We start from the raw sequence: 11,948 nt of genomic DNA on the forward strand, positions 1-11,948 counted from the left end.
TAGTCACACACAGAGAGAGAGACAGAGAGGCAGAGGGAGAAGCAGGCTCCATGCACCAGGAGCCTGACGCGGGATTCGATCCCGGGTCTCCAGGATCACGCCCTGGGCCAAAGGCAGGCGCCAAACCTCTGCACCACCCAGGGATCCCTATTTCTTATTTTTTAAGTAGGCCCCATGCCCAGCGAGGGGCTTGAATGCAGGACCCTGAGATCAAGGGTTGCCTCCTATGCAGACTGAGCCAGTTCCTCAGCTGTGATTCTTTACTCATTTGTGTTTTTATATTTTCATATTTGCATTTCAATATTAGTACTCCTTTTGTAATGCAATATATTGTATTTTAAGCATTTCAAAACATGGTTCTAAGCAGAAATCTTTTGTCTTTTCCAGATGCTAAAGGAATCCCCCCCACCCCTGTGAGAGTTTGGAAGTCTTGCCCTAAGCCTCAGGTGGCCCTTCTTTCCTTGGATGCCTCATTTCCATTTTCATTCATAACAAATGATCTGAAGTTCACCACGTGCCAGACATGCTTGAGTTACCAGTGACGGGGATGCACGTGTGCCGACATCTACCTGGTCTCTGCCCTGCCACAGTCCGTCCCGGCCACTCTACTCAATGCTAGAAAGGTCCATGGAGCTCAAAAAGCTTAAAGTGGCTGGGGGGAGGATTACCTTGTCCAGAGATAGTGGGCTTCCCTGGGAAGATGGGGCTATTAATATGACCCAGGGAGAAGGAGTTGTCTCAGCAAAGGTCACCAGCTGGATCAGCAAATGCAAAGGCCGCTGTGGAAAGAGTCCCCAGGCAGGCCTGGCTACAGCTCAGTGAGAGAAGGGGCATGGGGCAGACAGGAGCAGAGCAGAGCAGTGGGACCTCACACACCTTGTCAGGAATTGGGGTTTTTACCCTCAGAGCTGTGGGGAACATCCAGAACATGTCAGGGCACCATGGGATTGAGACAGTCATACCTACATTTTGAAATGATCCCGGCAGCAGGCAGGGATGAGGGACTGTAGAGAGAGAGAAAGAGAGGAAGCAGGGGAGGAAGCAGCCCGGGGCGTGAATCTGGAGACCTGGGATCGAGTCCCACGTCAGGCTCGCTGCATGGAGCCTGCTTCTCCCTCTGCCTGTGTCTCTGCCTGTGTCTCTCTCTCTGTGTGTGTCTCTATGAATAAATAAATAAATAATCTTAAAAAAAAGTCATTTGTCTTCCTTGGAAGTACCTTCTCCTCTGCTTCCCCTGGTAAATTGGTATATAAGCCCCCAAATTCTAACTGCCTAGTACTTGAATAAAAATCTGTCTTTTCTCTTGCTCACCTGGTCAATTTAATTCACAGGCCCTAGTTACAGAACCTAAAGGTTTTCCATTCTGTCCTGATATAGGCATCTGGGAGAGACATGGTCTGGGATGGGGGGCAGAGGGTTGGAGATGGGAAGTAGATAGGTTCAGGACAACCATTAGGGGATTGTATATCATTGAGGTTGAGAGCATGGATGGGAGAGGCAGCCTGCCTGGGTTTGGAATTCTGGCTCCACCACTATGTGACACAGCTGTTGTGACTTTGGGCAAGTTACTTAATCTTTTCTGTGCTTATTTCCCTGGGGTGTAAAATGGGGATAATAGGGTAGGCTTAATAACCCCAAAGTTCTATGATTTAGGAAAGGTATATTTCTCAAACCCACCTATCTCTCAAGGGTCATCTGGGAACTCTGCTTCTGGTATTTCCTGCTCAGGTTTCAGGTGTGTAACCATCTAAACATTACAGGCTTCCCTGGACAGGGAGGGAGAGCTCTAGAAATTCTGGCCCTGGTAAATAAATAAATGCTCTGGCATGTAAGTGATGCATGGCTCTTCTCTGAGGTCCTGGGCTGGAATAAATCACATGATGTTGCCTCAGGGGAGCGGGTGAGTTAATATATATAAAATATTCAGAATACTTCCTGGCATAAGAGAAGTACTGTTTGAGTATTTTTCCTGTTCTTGTCAGGACGTAAAATCAACAGGAACTGCTGGTGGTCTGAGGGCACCCCAGGTTGCCAGCCTGCATTGTTGTGTCATTGCCATTGGGAGCCCTGGGGCAGGCACGGGGCGTGGTGATTTCGTACTCTTGGAGACAACTGACCAGGACCCAGATCGGCTGGTTTAAGCCATCTTGTGACACAGTGTCGGGCCTGCCGGGATCTGGCAGCTTGGAGGCCGAGGTCAGGATCGGCGACCAGCTTGGGTTACAGCCCAGCCCTGACCCAGGGTGCTCCGGTGCTCTGGCTGGCCAAACTTGGTTCATATACCTCGGGCACCCGGCCCTCAGTGCTGGAAAGAAATGAATCCTTAAAGGAGCATTTCCATCCAGAAAATGGGTAGAAATTGGGAATGCATTTAAAATGCATGAGGGAGGGCTATAAACTTCCTTCTGTCACCCGAACTCTTGTCAAGGAGAACTTCAGTGCCCCCCATTGGCTTCCAGAATGGAAGCCCCCATTGGCAGACCCCAAGAGTGGGGAGTGTGGGTCCTTACAGCCCAAGGAGGGGGGGTGGCTATACCTTGTCAGTACCTGCGAACACTCCCTACCAAATTCTTCCCACCAGACATGCTTTAACCAGTTCCCAGTGGAGGCCATCCTGCCTCCTGTAGGCCCAGGCCCTGTGGGCTTCCGGGCCTCTCTCCTCAGTGCAGAACTGCCAGACTGGGACTCCTGGGCTCCAGGCACAGTTGGATGCCAGGGATCCAGCCTCAGCCCCCTGGGCCCTAGGATGCCATTCCCTTGTCCTCTCCTCTGGTCACCTGTGGGAGCCCGGCGCATCTCCTGCCCCATGATCCAGGGGCCAGCTGGAACCTGGTGGCCAGGCAAGATGGTGGCAGAGTTTTTACTTGGGCCACCATGGGAGGGGGTTGCTTGGGACTCCCTTTTCACAGGGAGCCAGTGCTGTTCCAAGGAGGATTCCCTGCAGTACCTGCTCCCTAGCATCAGGGCTACAGTGATGTTGGGCTCTGTCCAACACTAACACCACCCCCACACACCCCAAAATGGTCCCTGAGCTCCACATACCAGGTACAGGGACATGGGCAGGACAAAAGGTGCCCACAGCCTGCCCTGGCCGCAGAGGGCATGCAGGGATGTGGAGGAGGGAACCGAGCTAGGCATGCTGGGAAGAGGGGATCCCTGGCTCGGGGCACATGGGGCCTGGGCAATGTGGTGAGCCCCTCTGCAGCAAGCTGGAGAAGATGGGTGGGGAAGTGGGTGGGCAGGCCCTGGCGGTGAGAGCTGTTAGGGCACTGGACTTTGGAGCATAAGAAAGCCTAGTAACTTTTCCAGAAGGTTTTCAATAGGACTTGGGCAGGTGGGAAGCCACTGACCCCAAGCCCTTGCTTTTTCTCTGGAAAGCATGGCTCCCATTTCAGGCACCCTCTCATTGCCTGGCCTGGGATGGGAGCCTCTAAGAGACTGCATGCTGACCTCTCTTCCACCTGGCCCAGAACTGGGAGCCCCTGCACCCTCCTTCCGCACTGCCTCTTCCCCTCTACCTCGAGCTGCTGTCACCTGGTCTGCAGGCCAAGATGCCTCCCCTGGTCTCTGCCTCCGTGGACTGGCCTGGGGTGCCTTGACCCATCCGGGGTCCCTGTACTGTCTCATCACAGTCTCCTACCCTATACCTCCTGGCTTCTCCATTTATGAATCCAGAACCATCTGCTGGACCAGTGCCCCTGCTGGGATCTCCATGGGGCAAGGACCTGCCCTGGCCTGGGGGCCCAGGGACACACACCTGAGAAGGAGCTGCCCAGTGGGCACCAGTAGGGGGTGTTGAGGATGAGGTCAGGTCTAGTCTCTCCCCAGGTGGCCCAGGGCTCCCTCCAGGGACCCCTAACTTGGCTCAAGCTCCTGGCCAGGCGTGCAGGACTGGGGTCTTAGCTAGAGAGGTGCTACCCAGTGGGCTAGTGCTTCTGCCCAGCTCAGGCTCCGAGCTTTCTGATACATATTTATTTACACCCAGCACCCAAATTAGGCTTTGGCCTGCCTCCTTTTGCTCCCTCAGCATTGGTGAGAGCTGCCTCCGTGGCCCACTGCCCATGGAGGGGAACCAGCAGGTGTGGGCGGTGCCCCATCTGGGACCCAAGTGTCCTGCCCCTGTGGGATGGTATGCAGGCAGCTGAGCCCAGAATGCTGGTCCAGCCATCCACCAGCAGCCATGGGAGCACTCCCATTCCCTGGCAACTCAGCATTACCTACCTCTCCAATCCTGCCTCTCCCTCATGATGCATGCCTTGAGACCCTTTTCTTTCTTTTTCTTTTTCTTTTTCTTTCTTTCTTTTCTTTTTCTTTCTTTCTTTCTTTCTTTCTTTCTTTCTTTCTTTCTTTCTTTCTTTCTTTCTTTCTCTTTCTTCTTTCTTTCTTTCTTTTTTCTTTCTTTCTTTCTCTTTCTTCTTTCTTTCTTTTCTTTCTTTTTTCTTTCTTTCTTTCTTTCTTTCTTTCTTTCTTTCTTTCTTTCTTTCTTTCTTTCTTTCTTTCAGATTTTATTTATTCATGAGAGACACAGAGAGGCAGAGACACAGGCAGAGACAGAAGCAGGCTCCATGCAGGGATCCTGATGCAGGACTCAATCCCAGGACTCCAGGATCACACCCTGGGCTGAAGGCAGGCACTCAACCGTTGAGCCACCCAGGGATCTCTGAGACCCTTTTCTTTTTTAAAAAAAGATTTATTTATTGGGGCACCGGGGTGGCTCAGCAGTTGAGCATCTGCCTTTGGCTCAGGTGTGATCCTGGGTTCCTGGGATCGAGTCCCACATCAGGCTCCCCATAGGGAGCCTGCTTATGCCTCTGCCTGTGTCTCTGCCTCTCTCTGTGTCTCTCATGAATAAATAAATAAAATCTAATATTTATTTATTTAGTTATTTAGTTATTTATTTATTTATGAGACAGAGGAGGGGGAGGGGCAGAGGGAGAAGGAGAGAGATCTTCAAGCAGACTCTGCTTTGAATGTGGAGCATGGGTGTGGAGCCCCATGCAGGCCTGAATCTCTCAACTCTATCACCGAGCCAAAACTAAGATGTGGATGCACCACCCAGGCATCCTGAGTCCCTTTGCTTTACGAACTACCCCCAAGCCCACACCCCATGCCCCACTTCCCCACACCCCATGCTCCACTCCCCCAACCCCCATGCCCCACCCTCCCACCCCTTGGCTGGGCTGTGAGCTTTTGCAGGAAGGGTTAAAAAGAGGTGACATCCAGTGTCTGGGGATTTTCCCAAGGGGGTTCTCAGGCCCTGTGGAGAGGATGACAATGCAGAAGAGAGAGAGAGTTCTAGATAGGGGGAGGAGCCAGGGGAAAGTCATCAGGTGGAATGAGTTGGCATGGTTAGGAATCATGGTGGGGGTGTGTCCCTCCTTTGTGAGTGAGTGCAAAGGAGTGGAAGACATGAACCACACTTCCTCCACAGAGTAACAAACTCAGTCCTCGGACCTAGTGCTGGGTTCTGGAGGAGCCCGATTCCCAGTGATCCTCAGTTTCCCCGAAGGTGGCCCAGAGGAGTGTGGCCTTATCTCCTGTCACCCCAGCACTCATCTGTAGGTTTGGCTCCATACCACAAAGAAAATAAACAGAAATTCAAAAAAACCGTTGTCAAGGGATGGCAGTACTTCTGAAGGGAGGAGGTAATGAGAAGGTTCCAACATACTCCGTAGCAATAAACCAAATCAGATGATCTCCTGGCTGCCCCCATTCATCCCCCAGAAACTCCTGACAGAGGTCTCTTTAGTGCTTTCCACTCTCTCAACTCAAACCCTTCCAGACACCTCCACCCCCAGCTGATGCCCCCCAAGGCAGCCCAAACACCTCTAGCACACCCAGGGGGCATGACCCCAGAGGGGGCCCCATCTAAGCCCCATTTCAAGATGAGGACACTGAGAAGCTTGCATATGCCGAAGATGGCTAGACTAATAGAGAGTGGGTCTTCTTCTTCCCTTTTTTTTTTAAAATAAAGATTTTATTTATTTATTCATGAGAATACACTGAGAGGAGAGAGAGAGAGGCAGAGACATAGGCAGAGGGAGAAGAAGGCTCCTTGCTGGGAGCCTGATGTGGGACTTGATCCTGGGTCTCCAGGATCATGCCCTGGGCAGAAGGCAGGCGCTAAACTGCTGAGCCACCCAGGGATCCCTTCCTTTTTTTTTTTTTTTTCTTTAAGGATTTTATTTATTTATTCATGAGAGTCACACAGAGAGGCAGAGTCACAGGCAGAGGCAGAAGCAGGCTCTCTGTGGGGAGCCTGATGTGGGACTCGACCCCAGGATCACGTCCTGAGCCGAAGGCAGAAGCTCTTATCACTGAGCCACCAGGCGTCCCGATAGTGGGTCTTCTGATGGGTGCCAGTGGTTCCAGGGGAGGTCCCTGATGTGCAGGGAGGGGAAGGGTGGCCAATGTCAGAAGCATCCTTGGACCATGGGGACAGGGTCTGGTTGGCTCTGGTATTTCTACTGCCAGCTCCCTGCCACCCTGGGCCTCTGTGGGCTCCTGTGGCTCAGGGTCCTGTTCCCCACCCCTGCTGCCTGGCTGCCTGTTAAAATGTCACTGAAATAGGTAGCAGCGGGGTGGGGATCCCCCCTGTTAATGACGGTGGTCATGGGATGCTGACTCACTGCCGGCCAGACCACCTGACCTCTCCCGGCAGGCTACAGGGCCCTGCCAGGGGGTTCCCCAGCTGCTGCCTTGTTTACTTCTCACTGGCCTTGGGGGAGGGCAGGGCAAGGGCCACTGGGCAGTAGGGCATCCTGGGAAGGCCAGAGCTAGGACTCTCTGGGTGTGTGTGTGGGTCAACCTCAGGTTGGCTTCCCTGGGCCCCATTTCCTGCCATCCCCTTTCCCCGAAGCTCTCTCCTTCCCTCCTTGAAAACCCACACAATCCCAAATGGGGCCATATGGCCAGAAAGCAAAGCAGGCTTTGCTGGCAGCATCTGTTTCCACTGCTTGATTGGACAGAGGCGGCACCTCAAGCCTTGCCTGAGACCCGAGGTTCCCCAGAGCCCCAGGGCTCTCCTTCTGCACCCCCACTCACTCAGATGAGGCCACTGAAACTTGGGGTGGGTGGGAAGCTGGGCTCCTGGCCCAGCCTGCCCTGGGTTTCGAGGCTCCCGGGCTTGAGTCACACCCATGGACACCTGTGGGCCCCAGCAGCCTCTGCCCAGCACTGCCTTGGTCCATCCTCTGACCCTGTCTGCAGGGCAATGGGCGCTGGGTCACCTTCCCAGGCACGACACAGGGAGGGGCCTGAGAGGGCACGGCCTCTGTAAAGGGTTGCTTGGGCTGGGTATGCATACTCTGGAGGCTGGGGAAGCACCAGCCACACCTGTGGAGACAGGTCCCTGCTGTGTTCCCATAAGCAAATCGCCTTCCCATCCGAGAGCAAAGGCCACCCACCCTTCCCTTCTGGGTTCCCATTTCTTGAGGTTTTCCCTGTTCCCACAAACCCCACCATGAGAGGACATAACGTTGACTCAGCAAGTCTGACTTCTACTCATAGGACCCCACCTGGGAGACTTCATAGGGTAACGTACCCTTCCCCCACCTTCCTCCAGACCTGTGAACAGGTGGGTTTTGTCACATAAAGCAGTGTTACTTGGTTACCAATAGCTGGAGGGCTACTGGTCTGACCTCTGGGATGCCCATGAGGCCATCAGGCCTGAGACCACACAGGCCCTTTTGGGCACCACCTGCTGCAGTGAACTGTGTGGACAGGTGGGTGACTGGCTGCCCATGGGGAGTCTGCTGGACTGTACTGAACCCCTGATGCCCAGTGAGGCTCCAGGAAGTGGCCGTCATGGAGGATGCTGGGGCGGTGGAGCAGGCGGCCACCCGCACAGCCAGACAGCCAGGTGCTTCCAATGGACGGGAGAGCACCTCGTGTGTTCGGCCCCTTTGACCCCCGCCCCGCCCCTGCCTCAGGCATCCCCGGCGGCCTCCGTTCGGCTTCGCTGAGTCACGGCCAGGGCCAGGCCTGGGAGGGGTCTGGGCAGGACCCCCGGGGGGGCTTCCCTGCAGGGGAGGCGGCAGGAGCCCAGCCCCAGATGCCGGCGGCGTCCCCGGGGGCACTGAGGACAGTACGGGGCGGGGGTCGGCCATAGGGGGCGCCGGAGACCCGGGGCCCAGAGCGGAGGGAGGGGCCGACGGGGGCGGGGGCAGCGAGCTGGGGCCTCCGCAGGGCGGCTCGCGCGGGGCGGCGCGGGCGGGGGCGCGGGGGGCGGGACGCGGCGCGGGGCCCCGCCCCCGAAGGCGGCCGGGGCGTGGCCTCCCTCGTTTCCTACAAAAGCCGCGCGCCCCGCGCCGCCGCCCGCCGCCCGCCGCCATGGCGCCGCTCACCGTGAAGGCCTACCTTCTGGGCAAGGAGGACGCGGCGCGCGAGATCCGCCGCTTCAGCTTCTGCTTCGGCCCCGAGCCCGAGGCGGAGATGGAGGCGGAGGCGGCGGCCGGGCCCGGGCCCTGCGAGAGGCTGCTGAGCCGGGTGGCCGCCCTGTTCCCGGGGCTGCGTCCCGGCGGCTTCCAGACGCACTACCGCGGTGAGCGGGCCGGCGCCGTCGGGGCGCTGCGCGGGGCGGGCGTCCGGTGGGCGGCGGCGGCGGGGGCGGGGGCGGGGGAGCGCGGCGGGGGAGCGCGGCGGGGGCGGGGGCCCGGGCGCGCGGCGGGGGAGGGCGCCGCCCCTCCCCCACCCGCCGTGACGTCGCAGGGCCGGGCCCCCTCGCGCTCCAGTTCCGCTCACCGCGGCTGCCGCCGATCGGGCTGGCGGGGGCTGCGTGGGGTGGCCCCGAGGGTGCGCGGGAGGCCGGCCCGAGCCGGAGGTCATCCGCCGGCGGGAGCTCGCTGGGTTTCTGGCCGCGCGCTGCGCCCGGCGGCCGCTGGGGGTCTGGGGTGGGGAGCGGAGCGGTGCGGCCGGGGGCGAGGCGGGCAGCCAAGGCCGGCCCCTGGGAGGGGCAGTGCCGGGACCTCCCGCAGGAGCGCTGCCAGCTGGCCAGAGCAGCTCTGGGTTTGTTTTCGTGACGACTTCATGGAGCTGTAATGCACTTCCCATGTAGTTCGTCCACTTAACGTGAACAGTCGTGAGAGACTTGCGTATCCGTCCTCGCAGGCGTAGGAAGGAGCCCTGCTCACCTGGAAAGGAACTCTGCTGCTGCTTTTCTCCGCAGTTCCCTACGCTGCACGTTCCCTGTAAACATATACGTGGCGCCCTAATCTCACCTATTCTTTTGTGACTGGCTTCTTGTATTCGGCATAACATTTTCAAGGTTTACGTGCGTCCTTGGGTATGTCCGTACTTCATTCCTTTTTGTGGTGGATAACATTCCATTTTCTGGACATACTACATTCTCTATCCACTCATTAGTTGGTGAGTGTTTGGGTTATCACCTTCTGACACTGCCATTGTTCTTATGGTGGCTGTTTTTATGGTGGATGTAGCATCCAGTGGCCCACAGAGCTGGTTCGGCTGCATGGTGGTACTTTGACACCCTTTGCTAAATCTACAATTAAAAATCAAAGAGTACATATGAATACTTTAGCTTCGTTGGGGGCAGATGTACTCATCTGCTTGATTCTCCTAAACCACAGGAGGCCCAAGGCCTGCAGTTGAAGATGGGTCTGGGCCCAGGCCTGATCAGTTGTGCATGGAGGTGGCAACTGGCTCAGAGGCAGAGTGGCAGGAGGCCAGTTGCCCCTGCACACACATGCTCTGTGTCCTCTGGGTGCCCAGGGCCCAACTTGGAGGACTTATCTTGTAGGCAGTGGCACAATGAACAGGCAATCTGGCCTCAGCCCTGCTGCCAACTGGCTCACGCAGGCGTGCTTCGGTTCCTAGGCCCGTGGATGCCCCTCTAGCACTTTTCAGTAGCTTGTGTCCCACGGAGAAACCTTGGGTGCTCACGTGCTGTCTTTTAAATAATCTAGATGAGGATGGAGACTTGGTTGCCTTTTCCAGCGATGAAGAACTGACAATGGCAATGTCCTATGTGAAGGATGACATCTTCCGCATTTACATTAAAGGTAAAGGTCTGATTTTGCTGCCTGAAGCTGGATGCTTCTTGCTGAGTAAGACCTGTTTTGAGGTTTTGGAGAAATCCCTTCAAAGTAGTGGAGAAGAACCTGCAAGTGGTTTAAGACTGAGAATCACCTCTGTGCTTGGCCTGAGAAAGGAATCCCAACGACCACAAGGGGTGGGGCCTGAGGATCTCTGGGTTCTCTCTTGATTGTGCCCAGACTAAGGGGGCAGGAGGGGGCAGCTTTGGGGATACCCTGGGGGTTTATTTTAACATGGGGCAGGGCCAAAGCTGTACAGACACAGCTCCCTGTTGCTTGTCACTTGGCCTGGGCCACATGTACCTGGATAACAGGCACGGGACTGGGACCCTCCCAGCAGGTTCTCGGGTCCCTTTGTTGCTGTTCCTCCAATGGCTGAGTTCTGCATGGGCTCTGTGTCTGGAGAGCAGGGCCGGGGATCCTGCTACCTACAAGCTCCACAGTGGTGACAAATGGGAAACTTACGGGGTCCCACCTCATGGCTCTTTGTCTTCCCTGCAGAGAAGAAGGAGTGTCGGCGGGACCACCGCCCCCCATGCGCTCAGGAGGCACCACGTGGCCTGGTGCACCCCAATGTGATCTGTGACGGTTGCAATGGGCCAGTGGTGGGGACCCGCTACAAGTGCAGCGTCTGCCCGGACTATGACCTGTGTGCTGCCTGTGAGGGAAAGGGCCTGCATCGGGAGCATAGCAAGCTTGTCTTCCCTGGCACCTTCGGGCCCTTCTCAGAGGTGAGTGGAGCTTCTCTCCAGGCTGGGGTGGGCACCGGGTACAGGGAGGCGTCCTCTGTTCTGGTGTCACTCTACCCCTCTGCTACCTTCTAGGGCTTTTCTCATAGCCGCTGGCTCCGAAAGCTGAAACACGGGCACTTTGGGTGGCCTGGCTGGGAGATGGGCCCACCAGGGAACTGGAGCCCGCGTCCTCCCCGGGCTGGGGATGCCCGCCCTGGCCCTGCGGCAGAATCAGGTGAAGCTTGCATTTGTGGGCTTCTGTGGCGGGAACTGTCAGGGCTGGGAGAGCTGGAGGGCCTTTCCCATGTTCTGCGTGGCTGCTGAGCCTGTGGCTGGGGGGCGGGGAGGGGGGGCGCTTAATCCTCAGCTTTGCAAAGTGGGGAGCGTCCTCTTCATTTTGCACACAGGACATGGAGGCTCCTGATGGCCCATGGCCGCTGATTTACCTGCACCAGATTTAGACTTGACCCAGATGTGGCTCAGTCCTAAATCACACCGCATCTTGTCAAGCCTTTTTATTTTTATTTTTTTTAAAGTAAGCTTTATACCTAGCTGGGAGCTTGAACCCACGACCCTGAGATCAAGCATTGTATGTTCTACTGATTGAGCCAGCTGGGCATTCTGCTCAAATATTTTTAAACGTATTCACAGAGTTAAACACTTAACATATAACTTGTGCTTCAGAATTTTAGATTCTGGCTTTATTCTAAATTTATTATTTTTCTGTTCCTCTGGTTTACCTTGTTCTTTGGAACCAAGGTGAGGAGGTTTGTTTAATATTTGACATCTGAGCTAGAATGGGGTCCATATTTCATACCCCATGCAGTGAATCCCCCTTGGCTTCTGAACAGCAGTGTCACAGAGCAGCCCAGAATGGTGGGGATGGAGGGGCAGGGTCCCAGGGATGGATGGCTCCTGTGATGAAGGTGATGTGATTGTAACAGGTGTTCAAGTCCTTGAGAAATCTGCTTTGAATTGAATGTTTTGTTTTTTTGAAAACCAAAGTTTCTGGTCCATCAGAGGATCCCAGTGTGAATTTCCTCAAGAATGTCGGGGAGAGTGTGGCGGCTGCCCTGAGCCCTTTGGGTAAGTGGCTGCCTCTGTCCTTTGAGAGTGGCAGCAACTCCCGAGTGCTGGGTGATGGGTGGCTTTGGGCGGCTGGCCC

General features: G+C 56.0%; 1 protein-coding gene across 2 annotated transcripts in view; it reads left to right on the top strand.

The window, feature by feature from the left end:
• The window catches only part of SQSTM1 (sequestosome 1), a 35,585-nt gene that overhangs the window by 16,037 nt on the left and 7,600 nt on the right, over positions 1 to 11,948 (top strand). For both annotated transcript variants that reach the window (XM_072731862.1, XM_072731863.1), the window contains exons 2-6: positions 8,310 to 8,542; positions 9,924 to 10,019; positions 10,554 to 10,783; positions 10,877 to 11,018; positions 11,789 to 11,869. In XM_072731862.1, coding sequence (XP_072587963.1) covers positions 8,332 to 8,542; positions 9,924 to 10,019; positions 10,554 to 10,783; positions 10,877 to 11,018; positions 11,789 to 11,869 — 760 coding nt within the window. In that variant the 5' untranslated portion in view covers positions 8,310 to 8,331. The remainder of the gene's footprint in view (positions 1 to 8,309; positions 8,543 to 9,923; positions 10,020 to 10,553; positions 10,784 to 10,876; positions 11,019 to 11,788; positions 11,870 to 11,948) is intronic.

This window comes from Vulpes vulpes, chromosome 12 (genome assembly GCF_048418805.1).
Source record: "Vulpes vulpes isolate BD-2025 chromosome 12, VulVul3, whole genome shotgun sequence".
In the NCBI taxonomy this organism is placed as follows: Eukaryota; Metazoa; Chordata; class Mammalia; order Carnivora; family Canidae; genus Vulpes; species Vulpes vulpes.